A 24,333-nucleotide genomic window follows, 5' to 3' on the forward strand; every position below is an offset into this window, starting at 1 on the left:
CACTGCCTTCATTTTAGGGGGAAGTCAGTCCAGATTCCCAACAGCTGCTGTTTGTATTCATGGGCTTGATCCTGCAAATAGCCATGCCCCCTGGTATCAAAAGGCAGTGAACTGGGATAAACTGGGGTCTTGCCTCATCCCAAAGCTCTATGGGAAATTGAAGTCTCCTGCCTGCATGGCATATGTGGAATCGTTGGGGTTTCTCCAGTGGAAGCAGCCCAAGGGAGCCTAGGGGGGCTTATCCTACTTCTTCATGTCGCATCCAAGTCTTTGCCTTTCCCTCAGCCCACCGGCAGACAAAATGCTCCTCCTGGGGCCAAACCAAGCTGGGCCTACCTCAGCTCAAGCCCAGATCCCACCCGGATGCTGGAATCACTCACTGAGCCCCTGCCTGGCACAGCTGGGGACACCGAACACTGCCCAAGGTTCCTGTATACAGTGTGGGTTGGGAGCATTTGGTACCCCGGGGTGTGTTTGGGGTGTCAAGAGACCCAAGCAAGCAGGATGTGGTGTGCTGGTGTTCACCCCACATGCAAGGGAGTGAGGTGCTGCCAGTACCATAGTCGGCAGTGGGCTTTGGCCTACCCTGTGCCTCCCACAACTGGTTATTGACCCTGAGGAGGGAACAATTAACAGAGCAGAGACCCCTGTGGGGGGCCCACAGCCCTGCTTGCCCTAGTTCTGCCATCCCTCAATCCATCTCATCTCAAACCAGCTCCCCTAGTTGTGCTGGAGTGTCAGGGGCTGCACTCAGGGCAGAACCTGGACACAGGCTAGAGACAACACTGATAGTAGTCTGAGTGTGGTTTTTTTTTCTTTTATTTTGTCACTATTTTTATTTTTGTGATGTGAATCACTGACACTCTGGTGCTGCCCATCTATCCCTGGCCCTCCTCCAGACCTCAGCCCCTGATCCCAGCACCAACCCCTGTCCCTGCTCCCACACTGCTGGGACAGGCCAGCCAGGGAACAGGGACATAGAGCCATCACCAGCTCAGCCAATATGCTGCTGGGCTATTGGGGCCAACCCCACGCCAGGAACAAGGTCACTGTTGCTTTTTTGGGGCAATTGAGGAGAACTGAGCCATTGTGCTTTGGCAGTGCAGAGACCAGGCAGCAGCACTGTTGCAGTCCAGCACTGCCCCTGGGGCAGCTCTTTGTTTTCCTCCATGGGTGACACAGAGCCCCAGGCAGCAGGACATAGCCTGAGCCCTACTTGCTCTTCTGGAACCCTGAGCCACACAGAAGTCCAGGGGTGGTGCAGTTACAGAGTCCAAAAACACAGAAAGGGGAGAGAGATGGCCAGGCTCAAGGGATATCAGGTATCATGACCCTCCTGAAGCAGCTGCTTGCACATCCATGCATGCTGTGGCATGGGGACAGTGGAGATGGACAGGAGGAGCTCAGTACCATCCCAGGGGCTGAGCCAGGCTGCAGCGGGTACCAGTACAGCTGATGCTACATGGAGTTGGCAGGTGGTATAGACTGAATGCACTGGAGGGAGTAAGGGAGGGCACTGTTACGTGGGGCACAGCTTTTTACCACCCTGGGTCACAGCAGCACCAGTGACATACGGCTGCAAGAAAGGAGCTTCTGGGCTGCTCAAGCAGTGTCCTGAGCCCCCAAAGCCAGCGATGGCTCCTGCCTGCTGGCAGCTGCCCTGTCCCAAAGGAGAAGTTCCCTGTGCCCAGAGGGACTGAGGACAGTGCAGAAGGGGACTCCAAGTGGGCAGAGCTTCACCAGCACAGGCTGTGGAGGAGAGCACAGCTCAGCATGTGGTTCAAGCAGCTGCTCCTGAAATACCCTTGACCCGATGAGCACCGAAGAGTTCACAAACTGACAGAGATCATCCCATTTCTCTGTGTTCAGTGTATAGAGGGGCTGCTGGCTCTGCGAGCAACCCGCTGAGGTAAAGACTGAGGTTTGCCATGGAAAGCACATCCCTGCAGTTACAGTGGGGTGACAGACAAGAGGGGTTGGAGGCAGTCAGGGACTTGTTAAATTACATGCAGTCATTCAGACAGGCAGACACAAACAAGCTCTTCTGTAAACTGGGTTCCAGGACATCCCACGGATCTTCAGCTGATCCCTTGACCAGTGCTGGATGTTGGCATCCTTACATGTTCCCACGATATGTGATGTTGGTGAAGGTAGATGTGGCCTCTTTATATAAAGGGTTATGGGTCTGGAGGAAGAAGGAGTATAAAAAGAACATCATCATTTTGTGCTTGGCATCAGCATTTGTTCTACTTAACATCTGGGGTAACTGAGGCGCCATCTCAGCATGGAGTGGTGGATCCCTGTCTCCACCCAAGGCTTTGGATGAGCAGTTTAATGGCTCCCCATAAGGTTTCAGGGGAAAAATAAGGAAAAGCTGATGTGGAGGAAAGGAAAAGCAGCAGGAGCTCAGGAGGACAGGGACTTCTTGAAAGAGCTCTCCATCCCATCCCATCCCATCCCATCCCATCCCATCCCATCCCATCCCATCCCATCCCATCCCATCCCTTCACTTTGTGGGGGGTTAGGAGATGGAGGAGAGGTGGGGGAGAGTTACCAGTACTGTCCCAACCCCCTCCCTTGTGCTCTGGGTTCCTCAGTGCTTTCCAGCATCCCATGGAAGGAAGAACCTTCTGCCTCACTCATGAGATGGCAACACTGATGTGATCAGTGAGTAAGGGGTTTATACTGCTGACAAGTGCTTTGGATATGCTGGAGGTGGGAAAATCCTCTAGGACATCTATCACCTGTACACAGCCCCTAGGACCACAGTGGGCTCAGGGAAGGAGTGGCAGTGTCCCAGGCTTTAGAGAGGAATGGGACAAGCTGGTCCTTAAGGACCATGTCATGGGACTACAGACAGCAGCTGGGCTCTCATGCTGGGAGCACTGGGATCTGGATCCCTCAAGCCAGGGGCTGTGGAGTTTTGGGGCTCCTGCTCAGCATACCAAATCCACTCCCCCTCACCGTGTCCCACTTGGCCCTGGCCTTCTCCTCTTCAAAACGGGCAAACTCATGGCGGTCGTGAATAGTGATGAGGAGCTTCCAGATGAGCAGGGCAGTGAGGCCAATGAGCAGGATGGCACCTGTCACTGAGAGCAGGACCACCAGGACATCTGGCCCCTTTGGACACTCTGAAACAGAGAGGAGGGCAGAAGTGGCAGAGGGGGGGTGGGGGGGCGGGCCTCAGCATCCCCAGGGCAACTTAAAGCAGCTCTGGGGCTACCTGGCCATGGATACATGGAGCTCCTTTGGTATCAGGAGGGCATCCTCCTCCTCTGCCAGCAAGCAGGAGCCTCCACCTTGAGCATAGCAGGCTCTGTAAGGAGGATCCTGTCCACAGGGTACCTGTGCCAAAATACTTGAGCACTTGTGTGTAGGGTGGGGGTGGGTGTCTGAACCCAAGCCTGGACCCAGATAAGGGGCATCACAGATCTCACCCACAGTGGGGAATGACACCAGAGACCAAATCCTTGTGCTTGTGAAAGTTTGCCCCAGACAACCAGCCCACTGACACCCCATCCTGGCCTCTGGCTGTGTGTCAACACCGAGTTGGCAAATGGGGACAGTGAGATCCAGTGCAAGTCTTTGCAGCTCCTGCTTCCCCTGCACACTGCCCAGGGCCATGTGGCCACCCCAGCCCCTGCCTGCCTTTCCTTTCCTGTCTGGCTGTGGGGTTGGGGCAGGGCTGTACCCTGCCCATGGCAGACAGCTGCAGTGAGAGCTGGTGGCTGGCTTCATGGCCATACTTCTGAAGGATCTGCAGCCACACAGCCACACAGGCTCAGCTGAGGTGAGTGGAGACCCCGGGGCTGCTGATGGGAGCCTCCTCTTATCTGCTTCCCAAGAAAAAATCACCCCCATAAAGTCAGACACAGGATCAGGGAAGTGGGAAGGTTGAATCCCCATCCTTGGCCTCTGCTGATGAAATAACTTAGGAAACATGATACCTGAGAGGCAGGAAATCATGGCCCCAGTGGCACTGAGCAGGGAACAAAGAAGTTCTTTAATTCCTCTCAGCCCCCAGCCATGCTGCCCCATGAGCCTGGCTGGAGTGGGAGGTACAAAAGGCACTCAGCATCCCTCTGTTCCACACAGAAACCCAGTACAGCACATTCTGCAGTCCCCAGCCTAAGCGTAGCAGTTGGGTCTTACCAGGCTCCTCGATGACATAGAGGATGGACTTGCCACTGGAATCCGCATAGTACTGGAACCTCATCACACAGTCATTCTCATCCTTATAGGTGCAGTTCATGGCATCCTTGCCCCTGTCACCTGCCAGAGGGAGAGAGTCAGAGCCCCCATGCCTAGAAGTGAGCACACAGAGGGAAAGCGTGTGGCATACACAGCCCCCTGGATTTCCACATATTAGGGCAGGGGTTGGGTCTCCTCTTACTCAGTTCCTGCACCGTCTCGATCTCGTCACGGCACATGCGGCTGCAGGACTGCTGCTCCACTAGCTTTCCCCGCTCAAACTTCTTGCACTCCACGCAATCCCTGTGGAAGAGGAGGGAGGTACCATGAGCTTCTCCATGCTCTCCTTGGGGAACTGTCATACCTTTCAGTCTCAGGTTGTGGAAATCACAGCACCCCCAACCCTACTGAGCTGCAGATGGTGAGAGCTCCTGCCACCAGTGCTGCCAGCTCCATGATGGGATATGACCCTTCCCAGCTCTCTGCCAGCTTCCCAGTGGAATATGACCTATCCCAGCTGTCTGCCAGCCCACAGTGTGGTATGACCTGCCCAAGCCCTCTTCTCTCTCTCACTTTTTGATGGTGCAGGCATCTGGGCAGGTGGGGCACTTCTCGCAGGTGTCTCCGTAGGAGCTGGGCTGGGTGCACTCGCAGCGGCCACACACACAGGAGCCGTGGCCACTGCACACCAGCCCATTGCTGGACATGCAGGTGTCAGTGCGTGTGGTGCAGTTGCAGTAGTCGCCTGTCCAGTCTGAGTTGCACAGACAGTCCCCACAGCTGCATTGTCCGTGGCCTGGGGACAACCAAAAGGCATCAGAATTCTAAGTGTCTCCACAGACCCTGTTAGCAATTCCCTATATAGATGCCTACGACCCAGAATGGCAGCTCAACCTTTGTGGGCATGGCAAGGTGGACCAGCCACCTAGGACAACTCCTTTGCACTGTCCTTGGGGTGGGACACAGAGCAGCTCACACCAAACCCAGACCTTCACCATGTCCCCAACACTCCTCTTATCCTACCCAAGCAAGAACAAACTCCCACATTTCAGGCTGAGCTGCCCCAACTCCAGCAGCAGCAACTGGAGATGCTCCATCAGACCTATCTCTGAGCAAGTCAAATTCTGGCTGTGGCTTTGGATTTAAGATTGAGTCAGGACATCTGGTCAAAGCCCACATGTCTCACTCTTTCTCAGGTCTGGACCTGAGACAGGGAAAACTGACTGCTGGGAAAAGCCCAACACATGCTCACCGAGACTGGTTTAATCAGACAGACAGAAAGGCATGCTCAAATCCTGCCAAACCCTGGAGCTATTTGGATTGTAGTTTGATTCCAGCTCAAAGATGAGACACAGTAAGTGGTAGAAATATGGGGGATCAGCTGGGCACCGTCCTGGCCATGCCCTTGGAGGTACCGACATGTGAAATAAATGTGTAACCTCATTAATGAGGAACTAGGGCTGAGTCACAGGAAAATAGTGCCACACTGGCTGACAAGGCATGGAAACAGACTGGGGAGAAGTGGATCAACAGAGTCAGAGTTCAGGTTAACACCCCACCCTAGCCAGGGGCAGCTCTTCTTCATTGCCCTTCACCCATCCTGGGGACCTGCAGCCCTTTTTCAAACAGGAACAGGCTCCTTGAGGACACTGACTACTCAGGGTGGGGGAAAACCCAGCGTTTCCACCTCCATTATCAGCAGGCTGTTAAGACAAAAGATCAGTCTGAGCAGCACAGAGGCAGTGTGAGCCATGAAGTTGGCCTGAGGGGCAGGTGTGAGTCCCAAAAACTCAAACTGGGGACATCAAGGAGCAAGAATAGTGTCATCTGGTCCTAGGCTGGGCTTCAGCAGAGCGGAACCAGCTTTGGCCAGTGATGTTTTCCTGGGGATTTTGGGGATTTCAGCAGGGAAGTGGTGGGGGTTTTTGGCACTCTGTTAGCAGCCACCTATCCTGGGCTTACAGAGGGAAGCTGGGCTTATGAATGGAGGTGGCTACCCCTCTCCCATTCTCCCCTTGAATCAGTTTTGGAGTGCTCTGTTCCTGGAGAGAATATGCCAGTTTCATACACCCTTCCGAGGCACTGTCACCTGTCTCACATCTCTTAAATACAAGACATGGGCAGAGCACTGCGATTCACTCAGACCTTCAGTGTTTACTGGAGGTGTGCGTGGAAGGAACCTTAAATGAAGGCTCCTGGTGGGTATGAGGCCCTGGCATATCAGGACATTTGGAAGTGTTGTTGGGATGGGGGTTCTGGAGTAAGGCTTCTTCCCTGGAAGGAGACCCAGAGAACCCAATGACTTGGTCCTCTCTTCTCAGTAATGAGAGCAGTGGGACTGGAGAGGGGGAGTGTGGGAGTATGTGGAAGAGGTAATTATTCAGGAGGGGAGATGCTGGAAGGTCAGCAAGGAAAGAGGATTTACTTCCCCAACACTTTTGCCAATAGGAGATTTTCCAGAATTAGGTGGAGGATAAAACCCAGATCTTCCCACTCCTCCCCCTCTACCCTGCGGTTTCTTCCTGCAGAGCAGTACTTCTGATGTGTTTGAACTGTGGTTCAAGCAAGGTCCCTGCCCTGTGCACCCCAGAGCTGCATTGCTTGGTCCCCACCAGGCTTCCTTTTTAACCTTCTAGCCCATTCCCGCTCCCAGCTCTCAGGCACAGGAGGTGGCATCAGTGGCCAAAAAGGGAGTAATTTCCCTGGCATCATTTCAGATCAGGGCTGATCCAGGGAGATCCATGGCTGAACAAGCCAGAGGTGGGGACAACTAACAGGACAAGCCACAAATTGACTGGTGTGTCCCTTGCCCATGACCTCAGGCAGCCTCAACAGCCCCAAGCTGCCTCTCTACCAAGCCCAGAACTCACCTGAGCACATCTGGCCCTTGAAGCGAACACAGGAAAAGTCATCGCACTCACAGTACTTGCCCGTCACCTTCCCAAAGTCACTGCTGTGGCACACACACTGCCCGCAGATGCACTCGCCACGCTGGCTGCACAGGGGCTGGCCCGGCTGGGGGCTGCAGTTGTCCTGCTGTGAGGGGTTGTACTCCTCCTCTGAGCACTCGCAGTGTGAGCCCAGGCGCCCGGGGTTGCAGCGGCACACGCCGCACTCCAGCGTGCCATTGCCATGGCTGCAGGACGGGCTGTTGGCCTCGGCATGGCTCTCACAGGAGCACTCGCAGGTGAAGTTCACCACCACTGTCAGGCTGTCCTTGAAGCCCACAGGTTTGATAGTGAAGGATTTCTGCTGCTCCTGGGGGCAACCCCGTACTTTGGCCTCGATGCTGAAGCTCACCTGGAGGGCAAAGATGTGTGTCTGGATGTCAGTACCTACCCCACTCCATGTCCCATCTTAAGGAGCTCAGAAATGGGACCCACCAGGTCTCTTTGGGTTCATCAAAGCTTATCAAAGCTATCCCAGCACAATATGGGCAAGAGAATGTGCCTGCCACAGGAACCAGGCAGATTTTAGATTCAATATTAGGAAAAATTTCTTCACTGAGAGGTTTGTCAGGCACTGGCACAGGCTGCCCAGGGAAGAAGTAGAATCACTGTCCCTGGAAGGGTTCAAAAAACCTGTAGATATGGTGCTCAAGGCTTAGTGGTGGACCTGTCAGAGATCAGTTAGTGGTTGGACTTCATGGTCTTAAGGGGTTTTTCAACCCAAATGAATCCAGGTTACCATGCCCTGTGGGCAGCAGCCCAGGCTGAGCTAGGGAGATCACAAGAGTTTGCATCCAGCAGATTCAAAAGAGCATTTTCCTCCTTGCACCCACCCTGCTGGATCTCTCTCTCTCTAGTTCTGAGATTCCAGGGTCTGTGTCACCTGGGAGGTTGTGGGACAAGCAGATGACATTGGTGCAGAGCAACAGATGACCTGGCAGTGCTGCTACATAGAGGGGAGAAAAACCAAGCCATGAGCAGAATCCTCACCGTGTCCCCGATCTTGAGCCCCATGCAAGACTTGAGCCCAGGGATGACCTCATCGTTGAGGCAGGTGGCATTGAAGGCCAGGGACAGCTCTTCAGGGAGGTCACGCACCTCCAGTTCCACTTTGGAGCGGATTTTCTAAGGGAGAAGAGAGGACTGATGAAGACCTAGCACAGGCTGGGCAGGGCTCAGGGAGGACCCTGGGAGGGTCCTCCCCTGCCCCCAACACCACAGTGATGCTCCCACACACATGAGAAAGGAGCCAAGTGCCCCAGGTCTTTCACAAGACTCAGCTGTGTCATTCTCAAAAGGGAAAAGTCTTCAAGACAGGAAGGGACAGGCAGTGAACACAGTGATCTCCCACCCCCTGGGTGCCTGCATACATGGGTGGAGGCAGATGCCACAGCTGGTCCAAGGAGGATGCTTGGGGCTGGAGGAGCTGACAAATCTGTGTGGGTTGTTGGCAGTGGGAAACAGTGGCTGTTCTGTTAGGGAGAGTGCTGTGGTGGAGCCATCACACTGCACACTCACCCCATAGGAGTCCACTATGAGCTGCAGGACGTTGCTGGAGTCTCTGGACAAGGTGCCCACAGTTGTACCTGGGATCAGCTCACTGTAGTTCTGAAGGAATATTGTAAACAGGGTCTGTTTGTGATGGGTAAATGTGCCATGGCTGGACCAAACCCCATCCAGGCACATGGGAGCTTTGATAGGACAGGAGACCACCAAGCCATGTCCAGCCACCCATGCCCACCAGCCCCCAGGAAGGTGGCTTTGCAAAGCAACTGGTACCTGGTAGAGGCCAACAACCGTATCTGTCACAGCAAAGATCAAGTTGATGTTCTTCTGTGAGAGTTTCTCAGTCATCAGGCCCAGAGAGGGATAGTCCTGGGGAAGAGGAGAGGTATAGCCTAGGAACATATACCTCTTTGGTCCCCATCATGCTCTCCAACCACAGATGAAACACTTTTCACATCCTATGGTGACCCAACAGGAGCTCTGGGCTCTACAACCCCATGCCTGCGTCAGGCTTTACCAGTGTGGTGGTGGCAGAGTAGAAATTATCCTTGTTGATGTGGCACTGGGCATCATTGGGCTGCACGATGCCAGCCAGCCGCCCATCCAGTGCGATGTGGGTCTTCGCATCCGTGGTGAACACGAGCAGGTGGGAAGCATCGTTCCTCCAGCCAATTTTTTCCTGCAGTGAAGGGCAGCTCCCAGTCATGTGTCAGCATATGCTGAGGGCAGTCCCATGTGCCATCACCCCACTGCTGCCTTTGTGCCAGGGGGTCACAGGTTGGCCTTAGAGACCAATCTTGCACAGGGAACCAAGGTAATTGCTCTCCCAAGGAAGTGCTGTGGGAGTGTGGGGTCTGGAAGGTGGGCCTGGGCTATCTGTAGATGAAAGATGAGTTTTAATTGGTTGGAGTGTTAATCAAGGTGGTTAATGACTCAGGGATGCCACACCTCCAGCAAAAGCAAAGTGAAGGCACAGAAAGTGTTGTCCCTTCTGGACTGATCAGTGCAGGGCTGACATGGGATTGTTCCCGAGCATCTGCTCCGCTCCTTTCTCCTATCATGATCCTATGAGAATCCTGCTGTTCCCTTGGCTATTGGACTAGAAATGTCTCACTTGAATGTTCACCCTCTCCAGAAATCAGTCACACAACTCAATAAGACTTAGGATCATGTCCTGGAGGGATTGGCTGGTCCCAGCCAACCCACCTGGCCCAGCCTGGTGACCCTGTCCTGACCCCAGCCAGGCCTTCCTGCCCCTTACATCGCACACGGTGGCCTGGATGATGGCATCGAAGCCGCCCTCAGGTGCATCACGGTTGCGGGAGACGCTCTGCTTCCGCACCTCTTCATTGAAGCGAGTCACCTCATCCGTGAGCGACAGGACATGTTTGTACCCAAACATGGGCAGGCAGGTTTCTCCGATCCTGCAGGAGGAGAGCACTCAGGGTACAGGGCTCACTGGGCTCTTCCAGCTCCCATCCCTGCCCTACAGTCATCTCACATCCCATGGTCCTGCTCAGGATGTGCTGGAGGGACCCAACCCCCCACGAGCCTGAGGCTGGTGAAGGACCTTTCAAATAAAATTAATGTTCTAGGGATGCTGGGTTCAGATCAGCTCCCAACCTCAGTCCTGCTGGGATTTTTAAGAATAATTTTTTCCAGTCTCAGCATTTCTTTTGAAAAAATGCTTCTTTTTTTCCCTGAAGAGCTTTCCAGTGATAATGATATTTCGAGTTTAGACCTCCTCCTCCTCCCTGTGCAGGCAGAACACAGATTACACCCAGGTTTAAACCCTGTTCAGAATCAGCCACTCATTTTCTCCACTCCTCTCCTTTCCTCCAAGGCTTAACTTCACTTCTGAATTCTCTGCCTGCACCCCTCCTAGTAGTACAGGGGAACAGGGAATGGGGGATGAATTCAGTTCCTAACACCTCTGCCATTCCTACCTCCTCACACTATTTCCCTGCTCCAGTCTGTTGTCCTTCCCATGGGAGACAACCTTTCAAGAATCCCTCAAACACAGTCCTTTCTATGGGCTGCCGTTCTTCACCAACTGATGTGGATTTTCAGCCACATTGCAGTGGTGTCCCATCAACTTCTGGCCCTTACAGGACTCCCCCAACCTGGACTTACTCATAGCAAGGGTTCGTGACAGCTTCTGGAGGAGATATGTACATGTAGGGGGAAATGGGTTTGTCCACAAAGGCACCGAAGCCGATGCGTAGGTTGCTGGTGAGCTTACGCATCTCACTGGCCAGTTTTGTGCCCAGGTTCTGGATGTTCTTCAGATCATCCTTCATTGAGTTGGACAGGTCCATCAGGTAGTAGATGTCCACGGGGTAATCTTCCACTTGACGCACTTGGACATGAAAGACCTGGGGGTCATCTACAAAGTGACAGAGCAGTGGAGTGAGAGCTCATCTCCTGGAAGGGGGAGGGGGGCTCAGCACAGGATTGGGGGAAGGGGTCAGCAGGATCTGAAGGGGATGGTTAAAGCTTCCAGGAGGAGAACATCACCCTTAGACAGAGGGGCAAAGTTCTTAGGTGCTTGCACAGGAGATGTGCTGTGCACCCCTTGGAAGTGTACAAGGCCAGGTTGTATTCAACTTGGAGCAACCTGATCTAGTGGAAAGTGTCCCTGCCCATGGCAGGGAGTGGAACAGCGTCATCTTCAAGGTCCCTTCCAACCCCAAAACCACTCTGGAATTTTATGGCAGATGGGGGTTATGGCTCCTGTTCTGCTAACCTCTCAGTGCCAGGACTTGAGTCGATCTTCCTGTCTAAGGCTGACCTCCCAAGATATCCTACAGGAACAGCTGGATGGAGTGAGGGAAACCTCCTGTGTGTGGGCAGCAGGTCTTAAAGGGATCACAAGGCAGGCTGCAGGGCTGCTTCAGACTTCTCTGAGTGTCCCAGGACTCTGACCATTTTCTGTGCCCACCCCCATCCCTGTTCCTTTCCTCTCCTCTTGGCTCTCCCAGACACTTCTGAGAAAATTTTGGTGAAACATTTTCCATTGAAACAAAAAACTCCTTAGAAAGAACCTTTTGGAAAACCCAGTTTTGATTACTTCTGCACTTAACAAATAAAAAGCTGAAAACATTTAGGGTTGACCTTTTCTTTCTGCCTTTTTAAGAGACACAGATTCTTTCTTCTGATCTTTGAAATGGTTTCTCTGAAATGTAAGCCAGGGCACAGCTGCAGCCTTGTTGGAACACCTCAAATGTTGAGAAAAAAAGGCCTTAACTGAGCTTAAAATATTATTATTTTCTCATTTCCATCTAAATCTGCATGCCACATTCTTTCAGGATGAAGAAAGTTTCAAAATTTATGACAGCCTGAAAAGCTCTCTCTCCAGCTGTGCTGGGACCCCACTATGGAGCCAGGGGTCCCATTTTTGTGCTTAAAGAGCAGCTATTTGTCCTCAGTGAAATGAAACCATGAGGATTCTGAGCTTGTGAGACATGAGCTGTGACCTGTCCTGCTTGTATCCTTTGTGATTTGGTCTTGATTCATGAGTCAAGGTAGATGACTTATGCCAAACCTTCTTGGTTTGGCAGAGATGGTATCGAGCTGGGGGTCTCTCCTCTTTATTCCAAGGAACAGGGATTTACAGCACTTGGAGCAGCACACTCACCTGCCTCCTGACAACAACCTTTAGACCTAAAGAGAACCAGGGCCACTTAGTAGCTCCACGTCCCCACTGTGTGGAGATTCCTCTTCCTGCTGTCCTTCCAATGGGGCAGGACTCCTCCTGGCCATACCCAGGGATGTGCACAGAGGCCATGTGCCTGATAGTTTTGCCTCCTGCCTGGCATCCTTGAAACTCCTGGATGCTGGCTAAGGACCAGAGCAGTTAATTGGCTCCAGCCTGCCTGGCTGAGCAGAGCCTGGGAAATTACAGAGATCTGGTGGTAGCCCAACCCTGCCATCTGCTCCGCAGCTCATTAGATATGAGCTGACTTCCACCCAGGCATTCTGAGCACAGCAGCAGTGCCTCAGGTCTGAATGGCTTAATAAAATACCCCATGCATTGTTGAAGTCGCATCCTATCCTGCCCTCAAATACCTTAGGATTGAGGCAAGAGAATGAACACAGCAATGAGACAGTTCAGCTGCTCACCAGACTTGTTCTGGAGGATTCTGTGCTGCTGTCAGCCTGGTCTTGACCTCAAAGAACATGAGACTACCTTGGCCAGTGAGGCAGAGTGATGGCTCACTCAGTGCCTGAGCCCTTTGGGTTATTCCCACTGCATTCCCCACTTCCTACAGCAGTTTGGGGGTTCATACCTGGCCGCAGGTTCAGCTGTATTCTCTGGGGGCTCATTTGGGTGGTGGTGGACCCCCCCGAGCCTTTGTTGCTGAGGGGCCGGTCCTCCAGGACAGTGACGCTGCTTCTGGGGGACTCAATGTCGTCCTGCCTGCAGCCATTGTGCAGGAGGTTGCCATGTAGGTCACAACGAGGGGTCGACTGCGCCCAGACCTGCAGGGGATGGACACGGTCAGGAGCCTCCCAGGACTATGCTGGGAGAAAGAGAAAGGCCCTCAACTTTTCCCTGGAGAGCCCCTGCTTTATCACACCTAACTCCAGACCAGGATCAAAGGTTTCTTGGAGCACACAGTCTCTGCCTGAGGAAGGCAGCAGACAGAGGGAATTTGGAACCAGCAAGTCCTACTGGGTTCAGACCAGGAGCCCACCAGCCCTTGCCAAGGAATGATGACACATCCCTGCCAACCTCCTCCTGACTCCTGGCAGCTGGAGCCTTAAGTTTGGTTTTGGCAGAGCTAAAAGGAAATCCTGTCTCTCTGGGATGGCTGGAGAAGGGCGCAGCAGGATGTGAACGAGGCAAGCTGGGTAGATGCAGTGTAGGACTTTTATAATTATTTATTACTTTGACAAAAGACAAATCACCTTTCCCCATTTTTCCAACATGGGCCCTTAGAAATCCTGCCATGAGCAAGGACTGTGTCCAATATGGGTGAGCTCATTGCATAGAGCAGTGCTCAGTTCCTGTCTGGAAGTAGATCAGACTTATCTCCAGCTCTTCAGCTTCCTAATGGATGGAGCCAACTGGGGAAAGGAGCACCAAAAAAGGAGTGAAAGAGTGCAAAGGCACTGGGGCTGAGGAAAAAGCCTTGAAGGGCCTGTCAGGGGCAGGAAGCACAAAGTGTGGAGTCATGGTGATGTCTAGCCCTGTCTCTCCTTTCCTAGAAATCTCCAGGCTCCTTATCCTTATCACAGAACATTCAGGAGGGTTCCTATTCCTTTCGTTGCTTATGAAGACAAATACAGAAATAATTTCTCTCCCAGCCCAACACTGCTGTGACTTGCTGCCTCATGTTCCTGCTCAGACAGCACCTACCTTCCCCTCCAAAGGGATTTTTTATCTCCCTCCCTCAGCCCAAATCTTTCTATGTTGGAGTCCTCCAACAGAGGACCACCACAGCCTCTTCCTGCAGCAAAGGGAGGTGGCAGAGGTCCTGTTGGGGCTGGTTCAGTTCCCTCCCTGCTCATGGGATGCTGGAATCCAGTGCTGAGCCTTCCAGTGCTGGAGAGGTTCCCATTTGCAGGTTCCCATTTGCAACTGTCCTGAGTTTAGGCTGGCTGAACCCAGGGATGAATTTATATGTTTTATGCAAATGAGTAGAAAGACACAAATAGTGTCAGGAGGCCCTGGCTGGCCCATGGCCCTCTGGAAACAGTGGCCAAGCAATAGCCAAAAAATACATCAGCAGGCGTGTTCCTACCCTGCCCCTGCCTGGACAGTGTGCTGACAGAGAGGAGGACAAGTCATCCTTCCAATTTAGCTCCCTCACACCCACTCACCCACAAGCTCATTCCACAGGGTTCCCTGCTGTGGGAAGGGGTGGCTGGTTCACTCCAGATCCCATCAATCATCATGTACATTCCTGTCCTGGTCAGGGAAATCACTGGAAAAATATGTGGGTGAAAAGCATGCTGGGCAGGTGGGTTTTAACCATGGTGCTCGGAGATACCTGGAGATCCTAGGGAGCTCCCAGGACCTCAGAGGTCTTGTGACACCTTAGCAACATTGTTCCTGCTGTGAGATTTCCATGGAGAAACTGTTTAACCCCAGGGCTGCATCCTTCCCCTTTCTTCAGAGCCCTAAATATAGTGACTGACTCAAGACTTACAGGAGTGCTCCCAACAACAAGAACTACTGCAAAAATGGGACATTTGGCTACAAGGCTCTGGCATCCCCCAGTCTGTTTTTGACCCCAGGCTCTGCCACTTTGCTGACTCAACACCTGGAGCACAGCCCTAGCTAGGAGTGACCCAGAGGCAGCCCAAGCTTGCTGGTGACAAACTCACAGAACAGGGATTTCATCCATGAGAAACCATTCCCTGTCAGCACAGACCTGATGGTATCAGCTCCCTACATGGAGATGTGGGGAGATGTGTGCCCCCTCTCTATCCCAGACATCCCACAGCCCTTCCCAGAGAAGGGAAGCTCTCCCTGTCCTCTGTCCCACTGCAGAGTGGACATCTGCTCACACTCCCTTCAGAATGGGAAACCTGATTATTTTATGCCAATCGCTGCCTTCAGAACTGATTAGTGAGGGTAGGGTCAGGCAGGGCTCTGGCAGTGCCAGTTCCATCCCTAAGCTCACAGGGTGGGAGCCTGGAGGAACCTGCGTATTCCCCAGGGCATCTCTGTTTTCATCTTGGACACAACCACATGCAGCATCAGCTTCTCTGCAGGAGAGTTCTTGGGAGTGTTCAGAGCACAGATACCTCCACAAATTAAGCGAAAACCTTCCAGCAGCTTCTCTAAAATACAAATCTGGTCCAGTCTGGCCTCTAAGAGCCCTAGAGTGGGTGACATTCTGGGTGGATGAGACCTTGAAGGATCTGTCACAGTAATCCACAAAGGGATTTTAGTGATACATCTCAGCCAGCATGGCTGGCTTTTTCCAGAAAAGCAGATGAGAACATCTATTTCTTGGTAAGAGTGGTCAAGGTTTCTAAAAAATAAATAAAACTCAACTCTGCTCTGCATCAATACCCACAGGGCTCAGTGATCACAAGAAACCACAATGAAATCCTCCAATCCAAAGCCAGGATGGAGCAAGAATAACTCATCACCCCAGGCTCCTTGGGAAGGCAGTTTGAGTGGAAAAGGGCTGTAGTGAGAGCAGAAGGAGCACAAATATGGGGGCTGTCCCTTTAAAAACAGGGGAGATGCAGTATCAGAGACCTCTTGCACCCCAGGGAAATTAAACAAACCACAGAAAAATGCCTCATTTGCTAAATTAAGACAATGTGGTCCAGATGTTGGAGGCAGAGTTGCTGAGCAGAGCACACAGCCTGGCCCTCTGGGGGCTGGGTCTGACAGCAGGACAGCTCCCTTGTTCTTGTGTTTGCCAGGGAGCACAGCTCAGAGTAGCACTGGAAATATTTCCTTTTTTGGAAACCTATGCTGATCTGGAGGGGAAAAAAAACTATCACAGCTCCCACTGCACTGTCAAGCCACCAGTGCAGCCCAGGACCAGTGGCTGGGAAGGAAGAGCCCAGTCCTGCCACCATTCCCCCTCGGAGCAGGGATGGAGAGGGAAGCCAGGCCCCTTATCAAGCTGCATGTTTCAGCCACTCCTTGCAGGAAATAAGATGGGCACAAACATCTTTATTCACACCACATGCCAAGAGTCAGATCTGACAGGCACAGCAAGCCAGAGGCCTCCCCTCTGGATATACACTGATCCCAAAGCATTAGATCATGATCTGGCATGATCCAGCAGCGTTTTCCAGCTTGGATCACTTTTCCCAGGTCTTTTCCAAGTCCCAGTGGGCACTATGGGCACAACTGCAGCTGAGGGAAGTGGATAGAGAAGAGGATAGAGAAGGAGAAAGAAAGGAAAGCCTTGAAGAAGGTTTCATCACCTCTTTCCATCCCCATCACCTCCCTTGGCTCTGCCCTGGGGCTCCTCTCCCATCCCCTTAGGAAACTCCCTTCCCTTACCCAATGGATTAATCCCCAGGGCAGCATTTTTGGAGGGGAACGTGGCTCATCTGCTTGGCTCTCACAGACCCAAACAGGATGATTTGAGAGCCACAGCTCAGCACTCACATCCACTTCAGCTCAGTAACCAAAACCTTGTCTTCTTCTCCCCTTATTTCTAATGAAAATAAAGGCTTTAACACCCAGCCCCTAACTTCTAATAAGTATTTTCAATTCCTTTACCAGGCCTTCCAGGCCCACTTCCCTTTTCAGCCCTTCCAGGAGCTAGGTTCCTTCAGCTATAGCTTTTCAACAGGTTTCCAAGAAGCAAACCTAAAGTAAACTAAGTTTTTAAATGTACATTATTTGAAAGATAAAGTGAATTCCAAGTGGAAACACCACAACTTCCCAGCCAGCTCAATGAAGCTCCCACCAACACACCCAGATAAGGGGTATATTTTTAGAGCAGGGCAGAAGCAGTACCCACTGACCAAGTGCCTTGGGCCAAGGTCTGAGCCAGGTGTCACCAAGGAATCTGTTTAGATACGGTGGGAACAGATGGAGACTGAGCTTGTGGCTGTAACCTAGACTCTTCTCAAAGGTTCTTCCCTTCCTTTACATCCCCTGCCCTTCACAGGCGTGTACTTCAGCCCTGCTCAGCCCCCAGGTCTTACCTCAGCAGAGCACCAGGCACAGAGGGGACTGACAGCCAGGCACTGCTTGCAGGAGTTCACCCCACGGGTGGTGCAGATGTTGCCCCCTGAAACAGGAAAACAGAGCAATTACAGCCCACAGAACCCAAACTCACATGTGTGCTCAGCCACCAGCTTCTGAGCAGCCAGAGCCCCACCAGGGCCCTTCTCTATCCCTTTTCCCACCTGCAAACCCTGGATCTTTCCTCCTTGCTCTCCCCAGCCTGGTATGAGCTGGTCTTCATCTTGCCCAAGGCTGAGCATCATTCCCTACCTGCCAGCTCCTCAAAGGGTCCTCTCACCCCTGCAGCATCACATGGGTGTTGGAGTGAAGCCCCCTGGCAGGGGGTTTATCTATTCTTGTGCCTCCCTGCAGACCCTTTGGGGCAGCAGGAGTGGAAAGGGTGAGTTCCCATGGGTGCAGGATGGTACCCAGAGCCCTGCCAGGGATCGGCTGCCTCTTCACACCACCTTGACCTGGGGTGGTTGGTGCCACCTTGAGCAGACACTAAACTCAGTGGCTGGTCTTGACTCAGCTTCAAATCCAGGGAAAGGAGGGGAGTGAAAGCTCACAAGTCTACCAGTGTGCTGGTGGTAGTTGGGACCTATGTCCCAGGCAAAGGCTGCGCTCTGGGTACCATCCTGCACCCATGGGAACTCACCCTTTCCACTCCTGCTGCCCCAAAGTGTCTGTGGCCCCCAAAGGGCCACAGAATGTCTGTGGAGCCCAGGGGCAGGAGGACGTCCTCTGACACAGACCAGAGTAGGTGGCCCTGTGGTTCCTGCTGCCAACAGCCAATTTGACAAGTGACATTTCTGCCATGGTGTCACCCTTGGCTCTTCCTCCCTCCTGGGCACAAGCCTCTCAGCAGTTTTTGGATTCCCCAGGCAGAGAAAAATGCAGCCAAGTGCCCACTTGGCTGGGACACACTGCAGCCTAGGGGATGCCAGTGGGGAGCAGTGGGCACTAGAGCCTCCCCTCTGCCCTGTGTGCCCCTATGGTTGCCCAGGGCTGTCCCAGCAGTGTCCCACAACTGCAGGAAATGCAACATAAAGGAGGAGAAAGAGGAAATGGTGAAACATTATCAGATCTTTGAGCAGAACCACAACCATAGTTCATGGTGCACTGCTGCCTGCTGGCATGTAGCCAGGGAATGTACTTACATGTTCACACGTGTGTGTGTGTGTGTGTGTGTGTGTGTGCGTGTGTGTTTGCATGTATGTCCATTCGAGGGTGGTGTCACCCTCCCAGGCTGTCCCAGGGGCCAGCAGCTGCTTGGGAGTGTGCCCCAGGGTGTCCTCATCACACCTCTGACACCTGCAATTCCCACTTGTCCCAGACTAAACTAAAGACTGAGACCAAGTACCTTGCTTAGCACCAGCTTTGGGATGGCACCCATGCCCAGAGCTCTCATCATACCCTGAAATACATAGCTCCATGTGAGGACGGGACAGATTTTAAATGTTACAATGCCCAAAAGAGTGACAGGTTGCTTCCTGCACCTCAACAATGTGCCAGCAGCAGTACTGATCCTTGGGTGGACAGGACTAGGAAGAGGGAAGGCAAAGGGCCCTCTGAAAGCAGCAATGACAACACCTCCCACATCTCTAGCTGGCTCCTGCAGTGTCCGTGTAAAATCCCTCCTGCCCTGCCAAGTACTGGTGGTTGCAGCCAGAGCACATGCCATGGATTTGTGATGTGCTGTGCAGCTGGGAGCCAGCTCAGCCCTCTGGGAAGCAGGGAGGAAGTGCCCAGACAGCCCTGAGGGGACAGTGACAGCCCTGACAGCTCCAGGTGCTCTGGATTAAATACTCAGAGCTGCCAACACCAGGGCCACTTGCCTGAACATGGAAACAGCTTCCAAATCTGCAGGTCCCTGGGGAGCCCTAGTGCCTTGATACTATGATGATCCCTTGGCCCTTTGCTCAAGGATGGGGAAGAGGTGCCAAGTACCTGCCTAACACATGCTAGGAGTATCCCTGCTTTCCATTCTCACATCCCTCATGTAGTGGCCATGTCCAGCTGCTGGCTCAACGGTGGTTGCTTAGCTCTGCTCGGGCAGAGTTATAGCACTGAGTGCCACCAGCAACAGTCCTGGTCCAGGCTCCTGTTTAATGTCAGTGTGCTGTTTGGCCCCTCATGGTGGGTTTTATCTGGTTTAGTCATATGGCTCTGCCCCAGCACCCACCTTGCTGGGGAAGGACAGAGATGGCAAGGGCTCCATGAGAGCTCTGGGACATGAGATTCACCAGTCCAAATCCTGCCTCAAACAGGTTTTCCCTATGACTTGACACAGTCTCTCAGCCATTCCCTGCCTGAGTTTTCCCCTGAGCAGTGATAACCCTGGTCTCAATGAGACCAGTCACGTTCCATTAAAACTCCATATGGAGGATTCCAGGGTCATGTCTGCTGGCAGAATCCCAGAATGCCTCCTCATGCCATGAAATCTGACCTTGGGGCTAAGGAGCCCCAGGATCCTCTGAGCTCATCTGCTCCTCACCATTTGGTACAAATTACCTCCTGCCTGTGTGCAGGCTGTGGACCCTGGTGGTTTCCTTTCCTTTCCTTCTGCTGCCACCCCAAAGGGATCATTTATCTGGTGTCCCCTCCCTTTGCTGGGGATGTAAATCAAGTCTTCTGGTGGATTTTGGAACGAAGGCCTTGGACCCTGGCAGAGCACTGTCATGGCTGGGGAGCTGCACATGGCTCAGGTGGGGCTAAAGCTGGGAAGTCCCTGTTAGAGGGATGCTGCCATTCACAAAGCTGACCTGGGCTCTGATGTCACATTGTGCCATCATGCCACTGCTGGTGGCTTTGCCTGGGGAGTCCCTGGAGGTCTGTATATCTGCTCCCACACTCACACAGCCTGTGGTCCCTCTGGTGTCCATCACTTCATGACTAAGATACTTCCTGGGGGATGGAGGATCCTTCACTTCTCTGGAACCAATCTCCGGCACTGTACAGGGCCATTCTTGGCTGCACTTCCATGGGGCTGGATGGAGCAGGGCCTAGGCAGTTATGACCATTCAAACATGAGGCTGGTCCTGCTGTGAGCAGGCAACTGCACACTCCCACCATGGGGAAATGTTGCTTTTCTGTCATTACCAGCACTGGTTGCATGCCTGGATGCAGGGATGCAGTGTTGGGAGGATTCTGTGGGAGCAGGGACCTTGTGAAGATGTCAGAACAAAAGCACAGATGGGCAGAAGGGGAGGATGTGGAGGATGTGAAAGATGGGTAAGATGCTGCAGCTGGAGTCCCCTCAGGTTTTGTCCCTGTGAGTGCCTGGCAGCCCTTCCCATATTCAGACACTACCTGGCTGTGAGAAGGTACTGTCCCAGTACAGCCTATACTGACAAATTCTGTATTTTTTAGTGAATTTTTCCCCCATCTTTGGAGCTTTTTTTTCTAGCCATAAAAACTAGTAAACCCAAATACAAAACCTGCATTTTTAAACTGTGATAGCAGCTATTCCCACACAATGAGATGATCCTAAAGACTCCAGCTTTTGAAAAAGAGCAATCCTGAAATACAGGGAAATGGAAGATAAACTGTGCAGAATGACGGGAACCACCTACCTGGGGCTGGGCAGACCGGTGGCCCTGAGACAGGGGAAAGCAGGGAATCCCAGACTGGTTTGGGTTGGAAGTGACCTTAAAGCCCATCCAATTCCACCCCCTGCAATGGGCAGGAACACCTTCCACTGGACCAGGTTGCTCCAAGCCCCGTCCAGACTGGGATTGAATTTAGGGAAGTGATGCACTTGAAACACCCCAGACTTCTGTGGCTGTTCCGACGGGAGAAAATTACTCATTCCCAGTCTGCATTCGGAGTAACCTCTGTCCGGTGCAGGAGCAGCCACACAATTTGTTTTCCCTCTCTGCCAACTTGAGCAAGAATGAGCACAGAGAAAACCCGACAAAGACATTTGAGGAAACTTGATAAAGGTACAAACCACATCCCCTCCAGCCTTTGACTAAGTTTGACTAAGTGATAAGGATCTGGGCTTTCTTGGCTGATCCCCACCCTACCATTCTGGGAGTCTGTCTTCTCACATGCCTCTCTTCCTGCCAGCATCTTTCTGGGAATAGGATACCCCAAACTGAGCACAGGCACCAGAGATATAACATGCACAGACTCAAATTGCAGCTTTATGAGCTCAGGCTCTTTCAGGGGTTATCCTGTGTCCTGTACTAATGACAGCTTCATCCAGCAGCAGATCAGAGCCTCAGGCTGTTCCTGGGAATTCATCGAAGTCTGGAATTCTTTAGACAAAACAGTGTTGCCCCAAAGCCCAAGTCTGGCCTTGAAAACAGTGTGTCTGATTATAAATCACCATACTGCCGTTTCAAGATTTCCTTTGAGCCCTAGGAACACACCTGGGGAGGAGATAATGGTTTTCCAGGCTTTTATCTACCTCTGACATTGGAAAACTTTTTAAAAATTACATTTATCCCAAGATCATCTGATGACAGAAATCAGATTTCTTAAAGAAAAGCATCAAAACAACACGAAAAAAATAAAACAGTACAGCAATGCTGACATAAATGCTCCCCCCACCGCCCCCCACCCCCGCAGCCCTTAAAATGTACAGACACAGAGAGGGATTACCTGACATGATTTCTCCCAGTGAATTTTCTGTTTATAAAGGATGAAGCCCAAGTCACACCCCAATCCTTCCATTACAAACCAGTAACCAGAGCCAAACACAGAGTAGGTAGATGACATAAACTCACCACATCCAGTAAGAATAACCCACCAAAGTATGTCTTGAGACATCCTTGATACATTTACCCCCTATATAGGAACTTCCCGGCCCGGACCCAGATGAAGCCCAACCAGCCTGAGCAGCGATTCGTATGGGGGAACGCACTGCAGCTCAGGCTGCCAGCTCCCCCTCCGAGCGATTTTCCCATGAAATCACAGACCCTGGGAATGCAGAAAGTCCTCGGGATTTGTAGAATAGGCAACATCTTCTCTAAATGGCTGTAATCAGTGACAAAAACAACAGAGTAAACTTACCCCGGCTGCCAGTAGCGCAGAGCAGGAGGATCCCGAGTGTCACGGAGAGTTGTCCCATGTCCTCTGAGCCCCAGGCTGGGGACACTGCTTGGATCAGCCCCACCAAGAGTGAGGGGCAGCAGCTCTGGAGTAGCTGGAGGCTTTTAGCGGCCGAGGAGGTGAATCATGGGGCTGGCTGAATGACACACAGGGCGAGTGGGGCGGCCGGAGGAAACTGTACCTCGTCACTTCGGAGTCCGGAGTGTCCCCGCCCGCTCTGCCGTCAGCTGCTTAGGAGGTTTTCACTCTCTCGGCTTAAACCAGGACCTAATAAACCCTGGCAGCGAGTCTTCCCTCGGCACTGGTGACCCGGGCTCATAACAAACAGGCTCTTTCCCATAGGGTCTTGCTTTAATACCTTACAAAATCTTGCTCTCTCGTTCCTTTTATTAACTCTTGAAAGGCAGCTGATTTTAAACCCCGTTTAAACTGCTGGACTTCAAGGATTTAAAGAGAAATAGAACAAACACACACTAATACAAAAGTGTGGGTCCTCAATTCCCTCATCAGAGAGGGAATATCCCTGCTAGCAGAGCTGGGAACTGAGGGAGACCCAGCCAGGAACCAGACCTGTGGAACCAGCAGTTTGGATATAAACCTGGACATCTCAAAGAGAGGGAAGTTCAGCTTGGGGGTCACATAATTTGGGCCTTATTTTCTTCTCACTTGAATTGTTTTTTCTCCTTTGTATCCTCAGGATTTGATCCTGTGCTGAGCAAATCCAGGGATTGGGATCTGCATGGGGACTGTGCTCACTGAAATGGCAGAACTGCCTGTGGGTGTCTCTTGAAGGGGTTTCATAAACCTCTTTCTCCCCTGAAATACCAGGGTCCTAGTCAGAGCTGGGGAAATAGGCACTTAGAATACACTTTAGGAGCAAAAGGAGAGAAGGGCTAGAGTAATTTCCCTGGGATGCTCTGTCCCACTGGGTGACAGGGGCTGGTGACAATAGTGATACAACCCTGGGTCAAGACAACCCAGCACACAGAAATACCAAGCTGTGGAATAAAAATTTTTGTGGGTGCCAAGAGCTGCAGCCACATCCTGGAAGCTACAGACAATGTGCACAGACCTGTACAAGAGCCACAGCCCTATGCTGGGAGATGAGGATAACAGCACTTGTCCCAGAGCTGGGAGCTGTCCAGGAGAGGTGAGGGTTTTTGTGAGGATGAGGTAGAGATGTAGACCCTGCTTCAGGACCTGGGGTCTTTGCTTAAAAAAAGTTTTGGTTCCTCTTTGTTTCTCCACACAGCCCCACAAATCTCAAAGATGCTGCTGTCCTCCTCAGTGGGGATCACTGTCTGCCTGGGATCCAATTCCCTCCCCAGGGCTTGTTATTAGGATTTGGCAAAGGGGACTAGAAGCAGCCCATCAACCCTGATGCAGTATCAAAAAAGGGCTGTACCTTGGCTGAGACATCAATACAAATCCCAAAGCTGTTTCTGGGCAGCTCCAGTTTTGACCTGCTCAGATCCTGGAGCCATGTGTCACTGCAGATCCCACTAGCCAGTTTTAGAGCGTCCAGATTCCTGATTTTCCTGCCTGGACATGCTGCCTATATGGCCTTTCCCACGTGGGCTTTCTGCCCACACAATTGCCTGTCCCAATGTGTTGTACTGTCTCATCCTGTGACTGTGTCTGAGTGTTTCATGGAAAGGAAAATTAGTCTAAACTGTCTAGAGAGGACTATGGAATCCTGTTTGATTCTGCACACCCCCAGACCCAACCTGCCATCTCCTAGCCATCTCCCAGGCCCTCTTCATCAGGGATTCAACCCACCCAGCTCCTGGCTGCCCAAACTGGCAAGTGCTGCTGCTCCCAGAGGACAGGTAGCTCTGTGTGGCGAGGAATCCCCTGCCCATTGTGGGCTGTGATATACACAGCATGGTGCAAAAACACTAAAGAAAAAGGAAAAAGTTTCAAAATTAAGTACTTAACCTGCCTTCACCTTCCTGGGCTGGTCCTGCCTGAAGA

General features: G+C 52.3%; 1 protein-coding gene across 5 annotated transcripts; it reads right to left on the bottom strand.

Moving 5' to 3' along the window:
* Positions 1-649: 649 nt before the first annotated feature.
* ITGB3 (integrin subunit beta 3) lies at positions 650-22,492 on the bottom strand. 5 transcript variants are annotated; one of them, XM_062508397.1, is made up of 15 exons: positions 22,321-22,492; positions 17,280-17,365; positions 12,935-13,127; positions 10,779-11,031; positions 9,907-10,069; positions 9,163-9,324; positions 8,919-9,014; positions 8,658-8,747; positions 8,130-8,264; positions 7,062-7,491; positions 4,765-4,987; positions 4,394-4,494; positions 4,153-4,272; positions 2,965-3,131; positions 650-2,185 (listed from the first exon to the last, which is right to left on the bottom strand). In XM_062508397.1, the coding sequence occupies exons 1-15, from the start codon at positions 22,376-22,378 to the stop codon at positions 2,117-2,119; spliced, it is 2,346 nt and encodes a 781-aa protein (XP_062364381.1). In that variant the 5' UTR covers positions 22,379-22,492; the 3' UTR covers positions 650-2,116. The 5 variants fall into 5 exon arrangements, with proteins under 5 accessions (XP_062364381.1, XP_062364382.1, XP_062364385.1 ...); XM_062508401.1 differs by lacking the exon at positions 22,321-22,492 and adding an exon at positions 17,960-17,977 and having other exon boundaries at positions 653-2,185; XM_062508399.1 differs by lacking the exon at positions 22,321-22,492 and adding an exon at positions 17,572-17,645 and having other exon boundaries at positions 653-2,185.
* Positions 22,493-24,333: the final 1,841 nt, after the last annotated feature.

This window comes from Cinclus cinclus, chromosome 24 (assembly GCF_963662255.1).
Source record: "Cinclus cinclus chromosome 24, bCinCin1.1, whole genome shotgun sequence".
Taxonomy (NCBI): Eukaryota; Metazoa; Chordata; class Aves; order Passeriformes; family Cinclidae; genus Cinclus; species Cinclus cinclus.

Excerpts from the sequence above, each read along its gene's own strand:
- ITGB3 (XM_062508397.1), bottom strand. The coding sequence starts at position 22,378 with ATGGGACAACTCTCCGTGACACTCGGGATCCTCCTGCTCTGCGCTACT. Across the intron at positions 11,032-12,934 it reads ACAGCTGAACCTGCGGCCAG|ATGACCCCCAGGTCTTTCAT; the intron begins GTATGAACCCCC and ends GTCACTTTGTAG. Across the intron at positions 8,265-8,657 it reads TCATAGTGGACTCCTATGGG|AAAATCCGCTCCAAAGTGGA; the intron begins GTGAGTGTGCAG and ends CTTCTCCCTTAG.